We start from the raw sequence: 25,023 nt of genomic DNA, 5'->3' as shown, positions 1-25,023 counted from the left end.
GTTAGATGAAAAGCAGGTGGTTGAAGAAAAGGGTTTAGGGTAGAAGGGAGTGAGATCAGAGGCCTTCTCAGGAAGTAGTGTTGTATCTGGAAGTGGGAGTAGAAAAGAGATTCCCATTTACAGTGAGAAGGGAGAGTTTGGAGTAAATCACAATCATAGACTTGAAGGCCTGAAAATGAATATTAGAGATTGGTCTAACTATCCTGCGTTATACCAAAAACTAGGCCCAGGGGACATGTATAAGGCTGTGAAGTACTGCCATTTTCACTGTCCTTTTCAAGGAAAATGTATCAATAAGTGTGTTTGCTTTAAAATAGACTAGGAGCCATAAAGTCAGCCTATCTTCATAACTCTTCATAAGTTTGACCTGGGTTTTTAAAGAGGTAATAAATGTCTAGATTTGGTAGTTCAAGTGACTGAGAAAAGGGATCTTAAACTAGTTGATTCTAATTCTTGATTTTCAATGTGAGGCCCTTTCTTTTTTTAACAAGTCATGTGGCTTTTTTTGTTTTCTAAGGTGGATCTTTCAGCATACCCTTGTTTAGTTTTCAAGAATAAAGTCATCGTAAGACCTCATGCCACAGAAGAGATAAAAGTCCTTTTCATACCATCCAGTCCTGGGATTTTCAGATGTACTTTCAGTGTTGCTTCTTGGCCATTTACAGCAGATGCTGAGACAGCAGTCCAAGCAGAAGCCTTGGCAAGCAGAGTCATTCTCACTGCTGTTGCTGAGGCCCCTGTGATCGAGGTAACTATTTGTAAGGAGGTCTTTGTCATACCTGGCATTTTAATGAAAGCTGTTTAACCTGAGAAGTAATATTGGGGGAAAAATGAATTTGTGAGTAAATGTGCCTCAAAGTTAATTTTCAGCTAACCTTTGGTTCTTAATATCTTCTTATTCCAAAATTTAAAATTATTTGTTGTTTTACCGAAACACAGATATACTTACTCAGATGTTTATAAAACAAAGTATAACATTAAACCTTATTTTCCAACTGATTTTCATTTTATAATTTGATACTCAATTAGGAAAGTGCCATGTTCATATTCCTCTTCCTTTTCTGTACCTGAAGATTATTTGCTAGCTGAAAAAGTTTCTCTTCTATAATCATCTGTTTTAGGATAATAAAGCAGTTACTGGATTATATGCCTCTTTAGGCCAGTGGCTCTCTATCTTAGCTATAGATTGGAATACCTTTGGGGTTTTAAATGAGTCCAATGCCTGAGTCCTACTCAGACCAACTAAATCAGAATTGGGGGTGGAGGCATGGCTAAGTATCAGTAATTTTTAAGTGTCACCAGATGCCTTATTTCACAAATGGCAATTCAAAAAGTGTGTGTTCTTAATTGATTGTGAATGAAATCAAAATATATTGAACTAAGATTAAGGAATGTGGGAAGGAGAAAAGGGGAGGGTACAAAATAAAGGAAAAGCAGATCAGTTCTTTATGATAATTAAAAATTAGTTGATTCCTAATATGTGAATTGAACCTGTTTGTTTAACCATACTTTACAGGTGTTACTGAGCTCCTACTAAAGTTAACTTGTTTCATAAGCTATAATTGTGATTCTTTTTAGAGGCAGAGTGTGTGTGAAAGTGAGGGACAGGGTAGTTACCAAAGGAAGCTGATGAGAGTCATTCAGGTTTTCTTTTCACAGTGCATATGCCTTTCCATGTTTTCTCAGTGGGCATGCTTAGAAACTTAGCTTCAGAATTGTTTATTTTCTTGGGCTTGGAGGAGGAGATAGACTTTGTAGAACTAGTTCTTATATTATAAACTCTTACAGTCTTTTATTTCATAAGTGTCATTTTATGTACTTTTCAATCAGCCCTGCAATCCTTGCTGTTATCTAGGGCTGAGTTTTTCAACTTTGGCACCGTTGACCTTTTGGGCTGGATAATTTTTTGTTGGGAGTAGGGGCTATCTTGTGCAGTATAGGATTTTTAGCAGCATCTCTGTTCCCTACTTACTAGGTGTCAGTTGTACCTCTTTTTCCTCAGTTGTAAATAAACAAGTATAAATGTCTCCAGACATTACCAAGTTACCCCCACTTGAGAACCTATGTCATTAGTTTTCTGCATTTCAATACATTCTGCTATACTAGACTTCTCAACCCACCCTTAAACAGCTTACATTTTTGTAGCAGACATGAAAAATCACAGCTAAGCAATACTTGAAGCTGTCATATTTTAGGTGGCTTACATAAGGAATGTTTAGTAGTGTAAAGGCAGTGATTCCCAAACCTGTCTGCCATTGGAATCTTCTGATGGCCTTCAAAATCTACTGATATCTGTGTCCATCTACCCCACAGAGATTATTATTTCATTGAGGTGTGGTTGGGCTTTGAGTCCAACATACAGATGTAAAGGATGGTTCAGTGTTAGCCAGGTCAGCTAAAGCCTTTATGGGGGCATGGAACTTAGAGGAGTGATTGGGTCCTTAAGACCAGCAGGATTTGACTAAGGAACTGTATTCCCCATGAGAGATAGTGTAGGAATTTTATACAGAGGCCACATCTGTAAAAACTGTTAGATTACTTTCTTAACTTGTTAAAGGCTCCTCAGGTACCTACAACAAACATCATATTTTATGGTATATGTGCTTTTATTTTGGCTAGATATTGTCAAGTTGCTAATTTATGTTCCCAGAAGAAATGTATGAGAGTTCCTATTATTGCTAACATTTATTATTGTTAATTTTAAAGTTTGCTTACTTCTTGGATGTGAAATATTGTTTTAGTTTGCATACTTGGATTACTAATGATGTTGAGCATCTTTTTATTAGCCATTCTGGTTTCCTCTTCTCTGAATGGCCTGTTTATATTTCTTGCCCATTTTTCTGTTGTTTTGAGTGCCTTTACCAATTTTTGTAGATGTTTCTTATCTTCTGGAATGTAAACTTTTTGCTAATAATTGTACTCTATGATTTTATCACATTCTTTGGCACTTCTTTTCAACTCTGTATTTTTTGTTTTTGTTTGTTCTGTTTTGTTGGACTGAAATTTTAACTATTACACAGTCAGCTAAGGCCCCATATTCCAAATACAGAACAAAGTTTGTTTTTCTTCCTCTAAAAAAGTATGCCTTAGAAAAGGAGGAGTTGCTTCAAATTCAGTCCTTAGGGGTAATGCGTTAACCTGCTTTTCTTGAGTGGGTGTTAGTTGGGGCGTTCTGAAAAGTCACTTATATAATCGGTCTCTTTTTTTTAAAAAGAAGACTAACAAATTTAACCAGACTCTGTGATTATTCCTGGTGGTTTTAAATTGCTAGATGTTGTAGATGTCATCACTTTAAGAAACAATCCAGTAAGTGGTTAGTTGAGGATACCTTTAAATATCATCACTTTAAGAAACAATCCAGTAAGTGGTTAGTTGAGGATACCTTTATGGGATAAGTAAAAGCAGCTGCTTTATCTTTTATGAATGAGTGTTCCAGCTTGGAATAATTTTCAGTGACATCACCGCTTACAGATTTAAAAAGTGCTGTGCTAATAGTTTGAATGCACATGCAGACTAAGCTTTCTGGATGCATAAATATAACTCAGAACGTATCTCTAATGATGAATAAGCCACTGGTATTGACAACACTCTTCGTTAGAGTTGAGATAGAATTGTTTTCTGAGTAGAATATTACTCCCACAGATCATCATATGCCTTACACTGTCACTTTTTCTAGGTCTCTGGTCAGATGTCATCTGAATACTAGTTACAGAAAGGCAAACCCCCTGTCCCCCTGTCCCATCATCCTCACCCTCCTACTTGCCTCTACTTTCTGTTTAGCACTTTTCAGCATCTGACATACTAAATCAATGATTTTCATCCAGTGTGCCCCAAGACTTTAAAACGTGCAATACCTGACCATTTAATAGGGACACTGACCTTTTTCCCTTAGGTTGTCAAATAAAAAAGTGACAACAGCCAACACAACAATAGCCATCTGGTGTGAGTGAATTAAAACTATCCCTTACCTTTTAATTGTCAGATCGGCAAAAAATATGTTCAAATCAAGCTATTTATACTTTTTTTTAAATTTTATTTTGATTTATTTTTTCAAATACATTTGTCTCTGCCATCCCCCCACCACTTTCCCTTGCCCCCTCCCTCCTTCCCTCCCTCATATTTATACTTTTTTTTAATTCACCATCCTTCTTGAATCTTCTGTTTTTCTCTTTTTCATGGACTCTATTATATGTATTTAAAAAGTACTTATTTTGTCATTTTATTTCTATTCTTTAGGGTGCTAATTCTTCTGTTAATTAGTTTCGCTGGGTCTCCCTGATTGTTTGCTTCAGGTGGTTTCTAATTTTTCAATTGATATTTTACATTTTTATGTGAGAGCTCACATTCATAGTGCCTGCTTTTTGCTATAGAAATCCTGTGTGTCCTAGTTTTTCGAAGTGTACTTGGAGAACACTTTGCATAAATACTGGCGGCACTAAATGTTTCGGTGATATTCGTCTTGGTGCTCCTGTACCTGGTATGGCATAGGCTTAGGGTTTCACTTTCTTGCAGATTGTCTTCTAATGCCCATCCATCCCTGGACAGGCTTCCCTATTGTCCCCTGGACATGTAAATAGAGTTTTTCCAGTTCTCATAAAGAAGACACTTCTTTGAATTTCTGTACCTTGTACATGGAGTTCAAATTCCATTTAGCCTCACCCTGCCCACAGTAAGCTCATGTCCTATCTTTTGTACTCAGAAGGATATTGAAGCTCAACTATGTTGGGGGTGAGTCAACCCCTCACTTTCATGGGCAACTGTGAAGATAGCTCCAATTTACCACTCTGCTTTAAAATATATATATATAGATATGTTTTTATTTTTTTAATTACAGCTTGTAAAATACATTCAGTATTATCCTGTATTAGTTTCAGATGTACAATGTGGTGGTTAGAAAATCATGTACTTTAGCACAGTTTTCCCAATGTTTCGAGTACCCACCTAACACCATACCTAGTTATTGCTATATTACTGACTGTATTCCCTATGTTGTAATTTACATCTCTGCGACTGTTCTGTAACTACCAATTTGTACTTCTTACTCTCTTCACTTTTTTCACCCAATCCCCCATACCCCTTCTATCTGGCAACTGTCAGTCCATTCTCAGTATATATGAGTCTGTTTCTATATTGTTCTAATTTGAAAGACTATATGAACCCCTATGTTCACTGAAGCATTATTTACAATAGCCAAGATATGGAAGCAACCCAAGTGCCCATTAGTAGATGAGTGGATTAAAAAATACTGGCACATTTACACAATGGAATACTACTCAGACAGAAAAGAATGAAATCGGGCCTTTTGCAACAGCATGGGTGAACCTAGGGGGTTTTATGCTAAGTGAAGTAAGTCAGGCAGAGGAAGACAAATACCAGTTTGCTTTTGATTCTGCTTTATTTTAGGTTTCACTAGGCTAAAAAATTTTATGTGTGTATTAAATATTATTCAGCACTTCCACTTATGTGGCTATGAGGGGTCTGTGTTAGATTGTTCTCCCTTATTTAAAGAAGTCAGTCTGTTGTGATGATAGGCACTCCTTTTAAACTTTGATATGTCTATTATAATATTTTAAACATTTTTAGTATTGTCAGAAGTTTGTAATAAATCTAAAAATGCCAACATATGTTTGAAGGAAATTGAGAAGTCATTGTTGTAATAGAATTCTTTAAAGGGAGGCCTATATATTTTATAAAATTGTCAGTTTATCTTAAAATCTAATAGTCCTTTCAAAGCAGTTAGATGCTGCTTTATTCTGTAGAATATTTGAGTATACAAACTACCTCAAAAAAAGAACTTACCGTTAATTTTTTTAGAAACAACAAGTGTAAAATAGCCTGAAGAAACTTAAGTAAATTTACCTTTAATGGTGACTCTTATGGCCAAAAGGGCAGTGATATGAACATAAGATGTGATATTTATTAACATATTGCCTTTCATAAATCAGGTGGTTTTTTTTTTCATAATTAGGTAGAAACAGAAAAGAAAGATGTTCTTGATTTTGGTGATTTGACTTACGGAGGCTGGAAAGCTCTTCCATTAAAGTTGATAAATAAGACACATGCCATCGTGCCAATCAGACTTATTATTAATGCTGTAAGTACTAAAGTACAGTAAGAAACTGTTTACAGAGCATATTGATTTTGAATTCTAGACATTACTAATATCATTCTTGGTTAATAGTTATTACGAAAGTAAATATTTTTGTTAAGAATTCTGTCAATAAGTTTAATATTTTACCAACTCTTGGCTTTAGTGAAACTTATGCTTCTACTTCTGAACAGAATGCCATAGCCTGGCGCTGCTTCACATTTTCTAAGACACCCATTCATGTTCCTATGAAAGCTCTTCCTTATGCTGATATGATTGCTCACCTGGCAGCTCCTTCTGTCATCAATCTCATGATGCCCGCCAGTTATGATGGACAGGTAAGCTGGGTGGATTGAAGAACTGGAAGTTTCCAAACTACTTTTCTTTCATTAGGATTTTAATCAATGCCAGTATTCATTTAAATTTTTTTTTTAATTATTTTACAGGACCCAGAATTTTTGATAATTTGGGTTCTTTTTCATAGTCCAATGAAACGGATCACTTCTTCAGGTATCATGTTTTTGTTTTGTCAGAATTTCTTTGTTCTGTACCTGAGTAAATTATAGAGTTGAAGCTTATTTCCTTTGTTAGTAAATATGAATATTTTGAGTAATTTGTCAAATATTTTATGTTGTTTTACAAATGGGACAGAGAGCATGCTACTTTGGGTCAAATCCTTGTAATTGTGGGTAACTCAAGCAAGTACCACTGAAAGCTTTTTGGGATCTTTTCTGTTAATTGATTTTATCATATCTACCAGTTGAATGTTTTTCTTTTTCTCCTTTGTCTCCACTTATTTCTATTTCTCTTTGCTCTTTAAAAAATAGTATCTTGCTTAGGATTTCTTGTGATCCCTGAGTGCACAGTGTTTTAGCACTCATGGCATTAAGAATTAAATAACTCTGGTGTTTGAACTAAAAGAATGCACTTTTATAGAGATTCTAGACTCAGCAGAAGAATTCTTGGCAAGAGTCGATATAGAAGTTGATAGCCCAAACCCTACACCAATCATTAAAAGTATTAGCCTTCGAGCAAGAACAGGAATAGCCAGGATACATGCTCCAAAAGACTTACAGGTACTGTAAACTCTTCTTTTTGCCATTATTTGATGTTTAGGTTGATTTCATTCTAATTGTGACAGTTTTTTTAAATGCCTGTTTTACCCCATCCTCTAGACTATGCATTTGTTTGCCAGTGTGGCTTCCTCAACAAAGCAGCACTTACCTTTGAAAAATGCTGGGAATATAGATGTTTATTTAGATATCAAGGTAAGAATTTGTATTGGTGCTATGACATAATATTTCCTCACACTATGAGACTATGAGTATCTCCCCACATTCTGAAGGTACTCTGCTACCTCCCTTGTCAGAATGCCATGGGGATCAAATGTAAGAATCTGTGTGAATGCTTTAAAAGCTGAGTGTTATACTGTTAACAAAATAGATGATAAGGAACTTTAACATCAAATGTTTCATGTATGAGAACCAAGTTCTTGATTAGTTCCTGGAAAATTTGTGTTCTCCTTTGGCTAGGTAGAATTGAGGAAAGTGATCGACACATAGACATTATTTCTGAGACATGTGGTTGATTAAGAGAATAGGGTATTAGTGACAAGGAATTAGGGATGGGGTGTAAGATGAAGTTTGCTATGGAAGAGGAGGGAGAAAGAAATAGCCTTTTCAAGATAATGAGATGGCGATGGATAAGAGGGAAGGGAAAAGTAACCTGTTGTAGTAAATGAGAAAGGCACATAAGACAAAGAGAGTAACTGAGTAAAAGCCATATTTGCATAAGTCATCATTTAGCTATAATTATATAAATATTTAGATCCCAGATCAAGGAAGTCACTTTTCAGTGGTTCCAGAGACTCTATTCCTTAAACCTGGAGAAGAAGACGAAGTTATCGTTTCATTTACTCCAAAGGATCCCAGAGCCTCTGAAGAAAGGTAATATAGCTTAGTTTATAATGACAAGTTTTTACTCACTTCTCAAAACAGCCACTTTGCTATGCTTCAGTCCACAGCCTGAATGAGAGTGTACATGTTTTACCTCATCTAACAGATGATAGCTCTATTTTACCTTTCATTTAGCCTTAGAGTTTCTTCTTTTGTTTACTAAAAATCTCTTTAAACCAGCTGACTAGAGATTTTTAAAATATCACTATTTCCAAGTATATTCTGACAAAAGTAAATAATAGAATGTCAATCTTCATGTTTCTCATTAACTGTTCTCTCCAAGGAAGCCATTGGTTGACCTTATTTGTTGTTAGTTTAAAATACTTTTCTCCACTTCTGTGGGTCTGGTATTTTTTGGCACTCAAGTCATAAATGGGTGAATATCACCATAAAATGGTCAGAGCACCACTGTCATTAGTGTTTGAACTTGCTTGATAAACATAGTGTCTTGAGACACACACATGATTTATCTACTGCCTGAGTTACTGAATGCCTTAGAGATCTCAGTCTGCTACTGTGGCCTGCAGCACTTGTCCTCAACTTCACTGTGTTGACACTTTTATCTGGGAAGCATTCCTCAACTCTTCCTGCATTCCTCATAAATATTATTTAGTATTTGTTCCTATAGCCCTGTGAACTTCTCTCCCACCTCAGTAGATGACATTGTTACAGTCTCTGTCTTTATTTGTAGTCTCCTCTGTAATAGAAACTGTAATGGTGGGAAGGGCACTGTATCTGCAGCACCCAGTTCAGTCTCTTGAACAAAGGAAACATGTATGATACAGTTGCCAAAAGAATTAAATTCTGGACATTCAATTTTGATGGTTTTCTTTGTTAGGATCTTGAAAGTATTTGTGCAGCCATTTGGACCTCAGTATGAAGTAACATTAAAAGGTGAAGTAGTTCCTTCGAGAAATAAACCTCTGGTATCTGGATCTTGCTGCTCGAATATTCCATCAATTTTATCCAACAAGCAGTTTTTGGCTTGGGGTGGTGTCCCTCTTGGTAGAACACAGTAAGTATACACACAGCAGCTTCTGAGTGCTGAAATTTTGCTGTTATCACCTAATGTTATTCTCCATTGTGTTAGTTATGACCATGTTAGTATTTTTAGAATTGAATGAAACTTTCTTACATTCTTTAATCTTCCTACCATGAATTCAAAATTTTTTAATTAGAATTTTGACCCATTTTTAAATGCAATCTAAAAGTATAGGTTTCAGTTTTCTTATGCTTTTTGGTGACGTCTTTGCTAATTTCCAAATTTAGAGAATTAAGAATAACTTTGTTCCTTCTCTGGAAAACACTATGAAGAGGTAGGAATTAAAAAATACTCACAGACATTGCATTCTGTTTAAGGAATTTACAAACTAGTTGGGGAATACTTCATACTATAAAGTGAAGGGTATAAGGGGGAGATATATTCTGTTATAGGTTAATGTGAATTATCTCTAATTTTATTCTTATATTTATTTTGATTATACATTATGGATAACTGATTTAATAAAATTAATTGGCAGGTAGTAGATAGTATGTATAGTAATATTTTTCCCTTCATAAGCATAGCAACACAGTTAAATTTTTTTTTAGCAGCCTCATATCAGTAAAATTTCTAGTTAACAACCTAGGTAATTATTAAACCTAAATGTTTACTCTTGCACATTTTATGCTTTTGTGTGTAACCTATACATTTCTGTGGTACTTGAGAGATAAAGTTATGGCTGAATCTCTACTACAGGTGTGAATAAATTACTTATTTAAAATTATAGTTTTATCAATATAAAAAAGATCTCATTGAACCCTCTTACTTTACATAGAGTTCATACCGCTGCTTAATTACCATATTTTGCCATGTGTAATGCTCTCCCGTGTATAATGTTGCACCCATGTTTTTGGCCCGAGCTTTCGGGGCGGGGGGGGGATCTTTCAATTATTTATTTATATATATTTAGATACTTGTTTTTTGTATTATAAATGAATGTTAGCATTTATTTTTAGACATAGTATGGTACAAGCAATTTTATGTAACAAATAATTATAAAACACAAGGACAGATACAAGATATTTTGGAGGGGCGATGTAGGGGAGAGCAATGGTGAAAAAGGTGGGACAACTGTAATTGAACAAAAATTTAAAAATAATAATAAAAAAGAAATTTTATGTATTGTAACAAACTTACGATATTTACCCATCGTAGAAGGCCAAGAACTCTTCATCACTGTCAGTATCAGAAGTATCGTCGTCTTCAATTTCTACATTACCGGTGTCTTCTGAAGACTCATTTTCTTCATTCCAGTAAATTTTATCATCCTCAGTTCCATCCATAGCATTGGCGATGCTGCATCTTTTGAACAGTTTCACAACCACTTACTTCTTGACAACACCGTTCCCTGATCTTAGGATCCAGGCACAAACTTGGGTGATGGGTGCTTTCTTGATCCTGCCTGTAGGTGTTAAATCATTACCAGATGACTACATCTAAGAATCTTTCTTCATTAGGCCGTAAAAGGGCTTGTTTACTGACATATCAAGAGGTTGCACTTGGCAGGTTAGCCCACCAGGCAAGTAGGGTTTTCAAGTTGGCTGCGATTGCTTTTGCGCTTTGTGTAACATGGACTTTGGAGTGATGGAAAACAAGCAAAACTGGATTTTTAAGTACCAGTAATCCTCCAGGCCTTTAGAACCAGACTTTGTTAAGCCAGATTTTCGTGCCTTCTTCATTCACCCATCCCATCCTTTTTCATGCACATGGACAATAACTCCACTTGGAATCTTTTCTTTCAGAAATATTTTTCTTTTAAAGATGATCATAGGTGGTAGCTTTGTCCCATCTGCACAACAGGCTAGAACAACAGTGAAATGTGTTTTTCCATGACCACTAGTTTTAACAACCGTAGTGTTTGCTCCTTTGATGTCTACAGTTCTGTTGGATGGCACATCATATGTGAGTGAGACCTCATCCATATTGGCAATCTGGGACAGCTCAAAGTTGTACGTTTTTAGAAGACTGATAATATAAGAATGAAATTCCAAAACTTGATTCTCATACAGTGCTGGAAGTTTTTGGGCAAGTTTCTTTCGTGTCCTCATGCTCAAACCTTCTCTCTTCATAAAGTTAACCATTTAGGTGTCCCTGAGAAATCATCAATGTTGTTTTTCTCATGCAATCCCTTTGTCTTCTTCTTGTATCATCTTGGTTGAAACAGAGATCCCAGTTTGATGCTGCTCCAGAAACTGTCTCCTGCTCCACCTCCAGCCACTTTGGAGGCTTCCCTCGCATTGCCATCTTCTGTCTTAGCATACAAAGAAGCTTTCCTTCCTGTTGCCTCAACAGTCTGATGACACTCTCTGTGGGATGAGGACCAAAGTGTCTCTCAGCTCTGTTGCCATGCTTTTTAGCATATTTAATAACTTTCAGCTTAAAGTTTGCAGTGTATGAAAATTGTTTCTAAGAGATTTTCCAATAATTTCTCCTGCCTAAAATGTATGAAGAGAAATGCTGCGCTGTTCACCCTGTGATATCAAATGGATAACAGTAGGCCACCTATCTTACTAAGTGGATAACAATTGGCATTATCTATCTGATTAATAACAAGTGCAAAACAGTTGCATCATCTCTCTTACTCTGTGGATAACAATACATCACTCTTCGTTTCATTTCATTGAATCATTGGCCGAAACTGCTTCTGTTGCAAGTTCATCTAAGTTCAACAGAACCAATTATCGTATCCCAGGGTATTTTGCATATAGATATTTTTAATGCTTTCTAGAGTTAGATTTTTAACACATAAGCATAAATAAAAGAATTAAAAACATATATATATACACACATACACACACATATATATATATACACAGAATTAGTACTACCCATGTATAATGTACATCCTTATTTTTCCCTCAAATTTGGGCCAAAATGTGCATTATACACACAAAATATGGTGCTCATGTAGTTATCTGTATCTTGTCTTGTTCCAAAAGTAGTTTTCAAAAAAAACAGTAAGATAAAAACAGTTAAGTGAGAAACATCATCTGTGGGAAAATGAGACAGTCATCATAAAGGTGACACCCAAAGTCTCGATGGGAGACCCTGTGGACTTGATGTGAGTCTTGGGCTTGGTTCTGACATGAATCACAGCATTCAGAGGTTAAGAACAAACAAGTTACTATGTGAGAGAATATGGCCATTTCTGCTACAGACTTCAGAGAGATGTTTCTTTCGGGGGTCTTTTTAACGAGAAATTTGTATAATATAGTGAATCTCAAGGAAAAATTTCACAGTAGATAGTCCATTAGGATGCTCCCTTTTTGAGGTGCTCCAGTCTGGATTGGACATATCACATTTGAAACCCAAGTGAAGGCATTCTCTGAGTGCTAAAGCGTGTGGTGGTTTGATTTTGAGATAACTTAGGCACCTAGAAGAGTGTGCAGACTGTATGTTCTTTAAGCAGCTCTCCGTAAAGATTTTTCTCAGCTATAGACTTTAGAAAATCCTGAATGGCAGTGAGTGTGAGGTACTATGTCCCCTTCAGTAGTTCCCGTGTTGTTGGTTATTTATGTTATATGCTTTTTGCAGCTTGTTATTAGGGAATCGGGATTGACATATATGTTGAAAGGAAAGACTGAACAAGGACATAGGGAAGGTTTTTCTTGTTCTGTACAGTTGAACCTGAACAATGTTTATAAGTCAGAACTTTTCTGAAAACATTAATCTGTGATCTGCTCCAGCATTTGTACAAATAGTTGATCGAGGCCTTTAAGTCTTTGCTGTGTAAGGTAGCGAAAATAACCTGTTCAGCTCAGCCATTAATGTCTAAGTTAAAAAAAATAAAAAAAGGAAAATTATCTTTGGTATGCCCTAGTAATCATAGCACTTATCCTACAATTGTTCTTAGCACTTATCCTACAACTGTTCTTGTCCATTAAGTCAAAGATGAAAGAAAGCTCTTTAAGAGCCAGTTATCATCCTTATGTTCCTGACAGAATTTCCTGCCTTGTGATAAAATGTGTAATAAATGACTAATATGGTAGAGATGGCTGTTCTTAAAATTCAGCTGCTCCTCAGATGCCATACCATCCTGAAATCTCACGTACGAAATTAACGTGCACTAAACTGTTTTTTAAATCAGAAATTACATTTAGTTAAGTTGAAAACAGGGACACTGCTTTCTGAGTGTTTTTCAACTTGTCAGCAGCATTTTTTCCTTAGTCTCTTTCTGTGTGAAGGGGCTCAAGCTGTCTTTTGCTTGACTTTACTTCATCATGGAGATTCACAGATCTAACAGATACATGAGTAAGTCACATGCCAGTGCAGGGAACTGGTCCAAAAAGCCTGTTGTGTCCCCTATTTACTAAAGTTGTTTGGATGTCTTACCTCAGCCTGAAGCAGTTTGCTAGTCCTGTGAGAATAGTGCTACCTTAGTTGATAGTACACCAATCACATGGATGGCTAAAAGTGGGTTTTTGTGAAAGTAATTGCAAAGCACTAAATGGGTATTAAATATGTTGATGTATGTATTCAAGGTAGCATCTAGCTAAATTATGGATTTGTGTTTTTTTATTTCTTCTCATCCCCATCTTGATGTCCTGCATAGAAAATAATTTTTCCCATCACAAGTAGCTTCTGCTACTTCTTTAGTAGGATGTTGCAGCAGAGTTCATGATAAAGAATCATACTGTCTGCTTAGAAAACAGTGCTTATTTTCTTTTCTACTGTGAAATGCCCAAGGATGCAGACAGAGACTGTAACTCAAGGGTTACTGAGAGGACTCAAACAAGCTGGGAGATGGTGCTGCCATACTGGGTGCCTTTCTCTACATTACTTGCACAGTCCCTACCTTGCCTTGTAGAAGAACATGCTTGTTGGAAGAAGAAGATTTGAAGTGAACTCTTCTTCCAGAGTGTGGAAGAAAAATTAATATATAATTTTTGGGGAAATATTCTGATTAATTTAAGGGATTTTGCCTTAGTTGCAAATAGGAATGCTAATTAATAAAATTATGTTTTCCATGGGTAAAGTGGCCCAAAGTGGTATTTCATTTGAACTTGTTTTATTAGATTTCTAAAATTCTGTATTTCTTCTTATATTTATTAGTTAACCCTAGTTTCTCATAATTCTGCTTACATACTTTTAGCTATTTGTTGGTTAGGATTTTAGTATTTTTTTTATTTGTATGGATTTTTTTTTTTTTTTGTCTCTGTATGGAATTTTTATATAATAAGGGTATTAACCCTTTTTATTTTGTATAGTTCCTTTTTAAACTAGAAACTGAGTCCTCCCACCTTAATAGCTCTGCTATTTGAAAGTGATAACATCATTTCCTTAAAAAAACAAAACACTAAAAATTGTTTTAAATGTTAAAATTGTTTTAAATGATTTTTTTCATGTCTTTCCCAGACAGCGTACCTGGGAAAGCTTTTCTCATGTGTGCTGATAGAGTTCTTCTTAGATCTTATTCTGGGGTAAAGGTCAGAATGTTTATCCTCCAGTGATGAGAATTCATATACTTCCAAAGACTAAAGGACTTTTTTACTACCAGCCAGCTGCTATTTATATGCCCCTTCTACTTGCATTGTAACTTTTTAAAAGTAAGGTTTGATTCATTGTACTGTTTAAAAGACTTGTTTGTACAAATGAGCCTCTTAGAGTGAACAATTTGGGCAATATGCCTAGGACCCCTTGTTTACTTTTAAAGCTAGGTATTTGAGCTGAGTGCATATTGACTTAATGGATTTGTTAATCTGGATTTTCATTGATTAATGTTTCATAAAACAGATAGTACCAATACCTATAATACAAATAATAAGGGCAGCTACGGAGCTCTAATAGTAGTGAGATTAAACCAAAAACCTTCCAATAAGGTGAGTCTTCAGCATGTGTTTTCAGAAATGTAGAGATCTAGGACTGTGGAGAGATAATTCCAGGCATCTAAAATGGCAAAAGCAATCATTCATCTCTAAGGAGTGCAGTTGGTTTTGGCTTTGTTTTTTATAATTGTAAGCAATATTCATGGAGGAAAACCACTTTAAAATGTAGTAATTGGCCCTAGCTGGTGTGGTTCAGTGGATTGAGTGCTGGCCTGTGAACCAAAGGTTTGCTGGTTTGATTCCCAGTCAGGGCACATGCCTGGGTTGTGGGCCAGGTCCCAAGTAGGAGGTGCACAAGAGGCAACCACACATTGATGTTTCTCTCCGTCTGTTTCTCCCTCCCTCTCTTTCTAAAAATAAATAAATAAAATCTTTTAAAAAATAAAATAAAATGTATAATTGTTTTCAGGCTTCAGAAACTAGCTTTAAGAAATAATTCTACGTCTACAGCCCAACATTTACGTCTGCTAATTAGAGGACAAGATCAGGACTGCTTTCAGGTTTGTAGAGTACTTGGTTTTGTTATGTTTTATATTCTCTCTGGATCCAGAACACTTAATTATGCAGACCATTTTGTGTTGTCTTTGAAGACTTTGTGTTAATGGTATGTTGTATTTGTGCTAATACTTTGTTTTACACAGTGATAATTTTTAAATTGTAGCTTCAGCACACTTTTGGTTCAGAAGAACGATTAACCAGTAACTGTGAGATCAAAATTCGTCCAAAAGAAGATGTTAACATCTTTGTATTATTTGCACCTACTCGATTATCTTGCATGTTGGCTAAACTAGAAATTAAACAACTTGGAATTCGATCACAGCCAGGTATTAAGTTTACGGTAAGATAATTTTATTGCTTTCCTTTTCCTCCCGTGGACTTTATAACATGTTATAACTGTTGATTTAATGTTACTAAATTATATATACTCTGCTTTTTACAAATCAAAATATTTGATTCTCTAGATTTACAAATTAGGGAGTAATTATGTATTTTTAGAATTGTCATGTTGTAAAAGCAGCCACCGTAGTATAAGTAATCTCTTCTAATGCTTTTGAGTTTTAGTTTCAGAATTTCGAAATATACCTAACTTTTTAAGAACACATTATTTTGGCAAATACACATCAAACTGTTTAAGATACTGTCTAAGTAAATTTTATTTGTTCAATTAAAAATATCTATTGATGCCATTTGTTAAACTCTCTTTCAGATAGTAGGAATACAGAGAGAGGAGTTTTTATACTTTGTTTCCTCCCATCATAATTTTTTTAAAAAGATTCCAAGTTATTTCTTTAGGTACATTGAGAGCACTAAGAGATAAAAGTGATAAATCTTTGAGAAGAAGAAAATGAAACTTAATGTGCATACCTTAAAACTGCACAGTTGTTTGGTAGTGGGGCTGGCACTAAAATTCTGGTTAATTTCCTACCAACAGTGAGGGCATGTGATAAATTACAAGAGTGTTGTAATGATTAACAATACCTAAAAGTGTTTTTTTTTCATAGATGTTAATGACAAATCCAGCTTTATTTGATGCTGGAGCTTGACGTTCTCTCTGGAACTCTTTAATTGGCCCTGTGAACTATGGTGGGCAAAATTATTTAAAGATGTAAATGGTCATTTTTAGAACTAACATCTTCACAGGAGCCCAGGACACAATGCCAGAGTATTGTCTCTGGTTTCAAGTGGTTTGTGGAGAGGACTGAATCAGTTGTATCTTTTAGACTATCCTGAATATATTTTGAATAGTTTCAGGTCTCCTCGCCAAGATTTTGAGGTTATTCCTAAGCAAGAATCTCTGATAGTTTAGGGCAGAACCATTTGATTTGACAGTAAATCAAACAGAAGATCAGTTTAGTGTCTTCTTAAGATAAACTAGGATCCTAGTGGAGTCCTGCTGGGGGCAGATGCCAACCATCTTCTCTGAGAGGTGGGCTGAATGGGACCTGAAGTGTACAGAATATGGCTCTTATCTCTCAAGACTTCCTGGACCATTAACTTTGATGTATCTTTGTAGAGAAAAGTAGGTAGATGCAGTGATGGAAGAGCACTTAACTCTAGGAATGAGAGCATGGGGAACAGTCCTGTCTTTCTTCACACTCACCCTGATCAATCACTTAACTTGCATGTGCTTCAGTTCCTTATCTGAAATGCAAATAATTGTCACCCCAATTTCCTGGTTTGGTTCTGAGAAAGAAATGAAATTATACTTTGTGTACAGCACGATGGGACTACAATAAAAATGTATTTATTGCATGCTGAGTATATGCAGTCACTACCCTTAATCATTACATGGTCCAGGACAGGTTCGCATTCAGGCTACCTGACTATAGAGCCCATGCTATCTGTGGGCAGTGTGTAGATGTTTATACTAGCTCTTGTTTTCTGGTGCTATAGAATGGCAGTGCTTAACCAGAGGCCATTTCACCCTCCAGGGGATATGTGGAAACTTCTGGAGACGTTTTTGGTTGTTGTAACATGGAGTTGGGAAGATGGTGCTTCTGGCATATGATGGGTAGAGGCCAGGGAAAAGGCCAAACACCCAGTAATGCACAGGATGGCCCTCACTACAACAAATGATCCGATTCAAAATGTTCACAGTGCTGAGGTTAAGAAACCCTGCTCTAGAGTAATAGTTTTTCCTGTTGAATCTTCAGATTTATTAGCATTAGTTAGATTTCATTATATTTAATGATTCTTAATTTTTATCTATTTGTGATTCCTTAGGCTTTGAAAATACAGGAAGAATATTTATATTGAATGTTTTAAAAACAAAAGATTTTTTTCCCCCAAAACATTTCATTTCAAAAATTTAGAATGCTGGAAAGTTGAAAGAACTATACAGTAAACTCACATACCCTACCACTTAGATGCTACAATTAGTGTTTTGCTATATTTCTTTTATAAATGGCTAACCATCCATCAATACATCTATTTTTTTAATGCATTTCGAATTACATCAGTCTATTTTACTCTAAAAACTTCTTAAGTAAGCATATTCATACTGTACTAATCTTTTTGTTCCTTTTTTTTAAATTATTTTTTTTATTTACTTTTTATTTTTTTAAGGTAATATTTTATTTTATTTATTTTTTTTTAAATAATTTATTTACTTTTTAAATACATTTGTCTCTGCCTTCCCCCCACCTCTTTCCCTTGCCCCCTCCCACCTTCCCTCCCTCAGCTCTTCCCCTTTGGTTTTGTCCATGAGTCCTTGCTCTATGTTCCTTGACTTTCCCCTTCCCTTCCCTTTCCCTGCCCCCCCTTCCCTCTTGTCTCTGTTGATTTCTTTTCCTTTCAGTGTTGCTGGTCATATTTTCCTTGCATCTTTGCATTGTTGGTTAGGTTCCACTTATAGGTGAGATCATATGGTATTTGTGTTTCGCCCCCTGGCTTATTTCGCTTAGCATGATGCTCTCCAGTTCCATCCATGCTATCGCAAAGTTTAGTACTTCTTTTTTCTTTCTGCTGCGTAGTATTCCATTGTGTATATGTACCATAATTTTTTGATCCAATCATCTACTAATGGGCATTTAGGTTGCTTCCAACACTTGGCTATTGTCAGTTGTGCTGCTATGAACATTGGGGTGCATAGGTTCTTTTGTATTGGCGTTTTGGTGTTCTCAGGGTATAGTCCCAGCAGGGGAATCGCTGGATCAAAAGGCAGTTCCATTTTCAGCTTTCTGAGGAAATTCCACACTGCTTTCCATAGTGGCTGCACCAGTCTGCATTCCCACCAACAGTGGACTAGGGTTCGCTTTTCTCCACAGCCTCGCCAGCACCTGTTGTTTGTGGATCTGTTTATGATGGCCATTCTGACCGGTGTGAGGTGGTACCTCATGGTGGTTTTGATCTGCATTTCTCTGATGGCTAGTGATGCTGAGCATCCTTTCAAATGCCTCTGGGCCCTCTGTATCTCCTCCTTAGAAAAGCGTCTGCCCAGGTCCTTTGCCCGTTTTTTGATTGGATCGTTTGTCTTCTTGGAGTAGAGTCGAGTGAGTTCTTTATATATCTTGGAGATCAAACCTCTATCTGATGTATCATTAGCAAATATATTTTCCCATACGGTTGGCTCCCTTTTCATTTTGCTGATGTTTTCTTTAGCTGTGCAGAAGCTTCTTATTTTGATGAGGTCCCACTTGTTTATTCTTTCCTTTATGTCCCTTGCTTTAGGAGACATATCAGTGAAAAAATTGCTGCATGGGATATCTGAGAGTTTCCTGCCAGTGTTCTCCTCGAGGACTTTGATGGTGTTGCGACTTATATTTAAGTCTTTTATCCATCTTGAGTTTATTTTTGCGTATGGTGTCAGCTGATGATCCAATTTCAATTTTTTGCATGTAGCCGTCCAGCTCTCCCAACACCATTTGTTGAAGAGGCTGTTATTGCTCCATTTTATGCTTCTGCCCCCTTTGTCGAATATTAGATGTCCATAGAGACCTGGGCTTATTTCTGGGCTTTCTATTCTGTTCCACTGGTCTATGGGTCTGTTCTTGTGCCAGTACCAGATTGTTTTGAGTATGGTGGCTTTGTAGTAGAGTTTGATGTCCGGTATTGTGATCCCTCCTACTTTGTGTTTCTTTTTGAAAATTGCTGCGGCTATTCGGGGTCATTTATGGTTCCACATAAATTTTTGAAATGTCTGTTCTATTTCTGTGAAATACGTCATTGGTATCTTAATAGGGATTGCGTTGAATCTATAAATTGCTTTGGGTAGTATGGACATTTTGAGGATATTAATTCTTCCAATCCATGAGCACGGTATATGCTTCCATTTATTTGTGTCTCCCTTAATTTCTTTTTTCAATGTTGAATAGTTTTCTGCATACAGGTCTTTTGTGTCTTTGGTTAAATTTATCCCTAGGTACTTTATCTTTTTTCGTGCTATATCGAACGGTATATTTTTTCTGATTTCTTCTTCTTCTATTGCATTGCTGGTGTACAAAAACGCCTTTGATTTCTGAATGTTGACTTTGTATCCTGCTGTTTTGCCAAATTCACTTATTAGGTTGAGGAGTTTTTTGGTAGAGTCTACAGGGTTCTCTATGTACACTATCATGTCATCTGCAAACAATGATAGTTTTACTTCCTCCTTTCCTATTTGGATGCCTTTTATCTCTTTCTCTTGTCTGACCGCTGTGGCTAGGACTTCCAATACGATGTTGAAAAGAAGCGGTGAGAGCGGACATCCTTGTCGTGTTCCCGATCTTAGTGGGAAAGCTTTCAGTTTTTGCCCGTTGAGTATGATATTAGCTGTTGGTTTTTAGTATATGGCCTTTATTACATTGAGGAATGCCCCATTGATTCCCATTTTGCTGAGTGTTTTGATCATAAATGGGTGCTGTACCTTGTCAAATGCTTTTTCTGCATCTATTGAGATGATCATGTGGTTTTTGTCTTTTCTTTTATTGATGTGGTGTATCACGTTTACTGATTTGCGTATATTGAACCATCCCTGCATCCCTGGGATGAATCCCACTTGATCGTGGTGGATAATCTTTTGAATGTATTGCTGGATGCGGTTTGCCAATATTTTGTTGAGGATTTTAGCATCTATGTTCATCAGTTTTCTTTCTTTGTAGGGTCTTTATCTGGTTTTGGGATCAGGGTGATGCTGGCCTCATAGAAGGAGTCTGGGAGTCTTCCCTCCTCTTGGATTTTTTGGAATAGTCTGAGAAGGACAGGGGTTAGCTCTTCCTTAAATGTTTTGTAAAATTCTCCTGGGAAACCGTCTGGCCCTGGGCTTTTGTGTGCTGGGAGTTTCTTGATTACTGCTTCAATTTCCCCATCTGTTATCGGTCTGTTCAAGCTTTCTGTTTCTTCCTGCTTCAGTTTTGGAAGATTATACTTTTCTAAAAATTTGTCCATTTCATCAAGATTTTCAAAAAATCTTGGCATATAATTGTTCGTAATAGTTTCTGATGATCATTTGTATTTCTGTGGTATCCGTTGTTATTTCTCTTCTTTCATTTCTGATATTATTAATTTGGGTCCTCTCCCTTTTTGTCTTGATGAGTCTGCTTAATGGCTTGTCAACTTTATTAATCTTTTCAAAGAACCAGCTTCTGGATTGCTTGATCCTCTGAATTGTTCTTTTTGTCTCTATGTCATTCAGTTCTGCTCTAATCTTGACTATTTCCTTCCTTCTCCTTGCTCTGGGATTTATTTGTTGTTGTTTCTCCAGTTCTTGAAGTTGTAGTGTTAGGTCTTTTATTTGAAATGTTTCTATCTTTTTAAGGTAAGCCTGTATTTCTATGAACTTCCCTCTCAGGACTGCCTTTGCTGTGTCCCGTAGGTTTTGGACAGTTGTCTGTTCATTTACATTTGTTTCTAGAAATTTTTTGATTTCTTCTCTTATCTCATTATTGACCCATTCATTGTTTAATAGTGTACTGTTCAGTCTCCATGAGTTTGCAAGTTTTTGAAGTTTCTCTTTGAGGTTGATTTCGAGTTTCAAGTCCTTGTGGTCTGAGAAAAAGTTTGGTATTATTTCAATTTTCCTGAATTTGCTGAGGCTTGCTTTGTGTCCTATCATGTGGTCTATCTTTGAAAAACTGCCATGAGCATTTGAAAAGAATGTATATTTTTCTTGTTTGGGATGTAAGGTTCTATATATGTCAGTTAAGTCTCTTTGATTCAGTGTGTCATTCAGCGCCACGATATGTTTATTAATGTTTTGTTTGGAAGATCTGTCCATTTTTGACAGTGGGGTGTTGAAATCCCCTACTATCAGTGTGTTGCTGTCTCTATCTTTTTTGAAGTCATCTACAAATTTCCTTATAAACTTGGGGGCTCCTATATTGGGAGCATATAAGTTTACAATGTTGATGTCTTCTTGATAGATTCTTCCTTTAAGTATTGTAAAGTACCCCTCTGGGTCTCTCTTTATGGCCTTTGCTTTGAAATCTACTTTGTCTGATATAAGTATGGCAACGCCAGCCTTTTTCTCATGTCCATTTGCTTGGAATATTGTTTTCCATCCCTTTACTTTCAATCTGTGTAGGTGTTTTGCTCTGAGGTGGGTCTCTTGTAGGCAGCATATGTGTGGGTCATGTTTTCTTATCCATTCAGCTACCCTGTGTCTTTTGATTGGGGCATTTAGTCCATTCACATTGAGAGATATTACTGATAGAAACTTACTCATCTTTTCTCTTTGTACTTGTGTTCCTCTCTGTCTCATTCTTTTCCTTCATCTGCTTAAACCAGTCCCCTTAGCATAGCTTGGAGTGCTGGTTTGGTAGAGATGTATTCTTTTAGCTTTCTTTTGTCTGGGAAACTCCGTATTTCCCCTTGTATTTTAATGGAGAGCCTAGCTGGGTAGAGCAGCCTTGGCTGTAGGCCCTTGCGTTTCATGGCTTGGAATATTTGTTGCCATTCCCTTCTGGCTTGTAGTGTTTCTGTTGAGAAGTCAGCTCCTAGGCATATCGGGGCCCCCTTGTATGTTACTTTCTCCTTCTCCCTTGCTGCTTTGAGGATTCTCTCTTTGTCTTTGACATTTGCCATTTTAATGATGATGTGTCTTGGAGTGGACCTCTTTGAGTCCCTCTTGAGTGGGGTCCTCTGTGCCTCCTGGATCCATGAGAGCCTTTCTCTCCTCAAATTAGGGAAATTTTCCATCATTACTTTTTCGAGGAGGTTCTCTGTTCCTTGCTCCTCTTCTTCTACTTCTGGTATCCCTGTTATACAGATATTATTGCGTTTCAGGTTGTCCTGCATTTCCCTAAATGCCTCTTCATTCTTTTTGAGCCGTTTTTCCATTTCCTGTTCTTTCTGGGAGCTTTTTTCTACCTTGTCCTCCATCTCACTGATTCGATCCTCGGCTTCATCCAGCCTGCTTTGGATTCCTTCTGCTGTGTTCTTCAATTCAGAAATGGTATTCTTCATATCCTCTTGTGTCTTCTTGATAGTTTCTATGTCCTTTTCCAGGCTGATATAGTTTGCTGTAAGATCCTGATAGTTTCTCTGCAGTTTCTCATAGTTATTTTTGAGCTGGCTGAGCTCATTGAGCTTCCTTAGAACCATTGTTTTGAAATCAATATCTGATAGTTCCCTTGCTTCTATTTCATTGAGCTCTCTCTGTGGGGAGTCCCCTTTTCCACTCATTTGAGGGGAACTTCTTTTTCTTCCCATTTTTGTGAGAGTCTGTTAAGTATTTTTGTCCTTTACTTTTCTTTCTGGGCTTGCCTCTGATGATGTCAGTTGTTGACCCTATAGGGCCTTGGGTTGTTTGTTTGAGTCTTTCAGGAGTCTAATGCCTGTATCTGACTCCTGCTTGGAGCAGCTCTGTGACCCCTTCGGTCAGGGCTGAGCTATTTTTTGGGATCTCTCTGCCCTCTCACATGGGCTCCTTGAGCGCGTTCCCAGCGCGGCAGGGTCCCCCACCTGCCTGGGCTCGCATGTGCTTTCCCCAGACCAGGGGGCTTATTCGCGACCTCCCGTGCTCATCTGGCCTCCCTGGCACGCGAGATTCGCGGCACTGGTCAGTTTAGGGTCTTCTATTGTGTGTTTTCCCCGCTTTTGGCTCTTTGGGTGCGTTGCTTGCCCTCGCCAAATGGGGACTACGGAAATGGGAGGAAATCAGCTCTAGGACTCTCCGGTTAATCCTGTTTCTGGTCTCTCCTCCAGGGACTCTGGGCAGCCCTACTTATTTTGTGGGCCGCTCCACAATCGCGGCGGGTAGCTCAATTTACGCCTGCCCTTGCCTCTCTGTGCACTCCCTCACAGGCCGTATGGGTGCCAGCCTGTGTGAGGCCTTGCTGGCAGGTGCAAGCGTTCGCCAGCCCGCGTGGGTCACACAGATGCTCGCTAACCCTCGCCGGTCACTCGGCCCAAGTGTGCACGCCTGCTCTGGGTGTTTTGGGGGTGTCTATGTTTGCTTTTCAGCTTTTGGCTCTTTGCGGGTGTGGCCTCTTCCCACACAATGGAGACTACGGCAAGGAGGACTCGGGACTCTCCGGTTCCTCCTCCCGTTCTTTCCCCAATGCCTCCGTTTCTAGTCTCCCCTCAGGGGCCTCTGGGCAGTTCTGTGACCTCTTCGGCCAAGGATCCACCCCCTGTGCGGACTGCGTTTCAATCACAGGCAGTCTGGTTCCTGCGCTCCCCGCTTCTGCCTCTTTGGGGTCGCGCCTTTCCAGCCCACAATGGAGACTACCGAACGGGGAGGGAGTCGGGACTCCCCGGTTCCTCCTCCTGTTCTTTCCCCAACGCTTCCGTCTCCAGTCTCTCCTCAAGGCTCTCCCAGCCAGTCTGCACTCAGCCCCCCAGCTCACACGCCTACCAGGTGTGAGCGGAGCGCACAAAAGGCAGGTTAATTGATTCCCTTATGCCTGAGCGAGATGGTAGCTGCAGAGTGGGAAGTGCGTTATCACCTGGGCTCCACCGGCCGCCATGTCAGTTCTCTTCACAAAGTTTTCCTCACCAGTTTTTTCCCAGGCACCAGCCCACCCTGCTGCCGCCTCTACCCAGCGATCAAGGAGGGTGGCTGCCGCTGCAACTTTTGCGTTTGCCCTTTAAATGTCTTTTTGCATCCCCAGCCACCTGTCTCTGGCAGAGAGCACCCCTAAGCTTTTTGGGGTTGCGTTTTGTCTGTATTTTCTCGGCTTTAGCTGCTGTAATTTAGGGGTTCCTGTTTATGATTCAGACCCCGTTCTTCTCGGGGTTACGCTAACTGGCCGTTTCAATGTCCCTCTGGTGCCAGTGCCCGTGGGCACCAAGCCCACCCTCTCGAGCCTCCACCGCAATTCTCACCCGTTGGGATGTGTGAGAGTAGAATCCACTGTCCGCGGCACCAAGACTCCTCTCCCACTATCGCTCCACTGTTTTCCAGGTGATTACTCCGCTATTTAGTTGCAATTCCAGTTTGGTTTTGGGAGGAGGTCAGCGTGACTCCCTTTCACTCCTCCGCCATCTTTTACTCTATCCCCTTTTTGTTCCTTTATTATTTAAGCTTGGCTTTCATAACAATTAAATAATTGTTCTTAGCATACTGAAAGGAAAATAATTTTTTACCTCTTTGATGTGTTTTTTTGTTATGACAGAGTCTTTAATATAGTGCTGGACTGGAAGTGGGAAAACTTCCAAAGTACACAAAGACTAATAATTTTAATTGTATTAAAT

The 25,023-nt window shown here is 37.8% G+C and overlaps 1 protein-coding gene across 1 annotated transcript in view; it reads left to right on the top strand.

Moving 5' to 3' along the window:
* The window catches only part of CEP192 (centrosomal protein 192), a 133,258-nt gene that overhangs the window by 67,413 nt on the left and 40,822 nt on the right, over nt 1-25,023 (top strand). Inside the window, exons 23-32 of the mRNA XM_054587319.1 lie at nt 518-748; nt 5,969-6,094; nt 6,283-6,426; nt 6,535-6,598; nt 7,025-7,164; nt 7,264-7,356; nt 7,916-8,034; nt 8,882-9,058; nt 15,320-15,410; nt 15,572-15,748. Of these exons, the coding sequence (XP_054443294.1) occupies nt 518-748; nt 5,969-6,094; nt 6,283-6,426; nt 6,535-6,598; nt 7,025-7,164; nt 7,264-7,356; nt 7,916-8,034; nt 8,882-9,058; nt 15,320-15,410; nt 15,572-15,748 (1,362 nt within the window). The remainder of the gene's footprint in view (nt 1-517; nt 749-5,968; nt 6,095-6,282; nt 6,427-6,534; nt 6,599-7,024; nt 7,165-7,263; nt 7,357-7,915; nt 8,035-8,881; nt 9,059-15,319; nt 15,411-15,571; nt 15,749-25,023) is intronic.

Source organism: Pteronotus mesoamericanus, unplaced genomic scaffold (assembly GCF_021234165.1).
Source record: "Pteronotus mesoamericanus isolate MK-2021 breed Mesoamerican mustached bat unplaced genomic scaffold, CSHL_Meso_final scaffold_118, whole genome shotgun sequence".
NCBI classification, from domain to species: domain Eukaryota; kingdom Metazoa; phylum Chordata; class Mammalia; order Chiroptera; family Mormoopidae; genus Pteronotus; species Pteronotus mesoamericanus.
The sequence above is the reverse complement of the archived record's forward strand: the minus strand, read 5'-3'. Positions and strand labels throughout refer to the sequence as shown.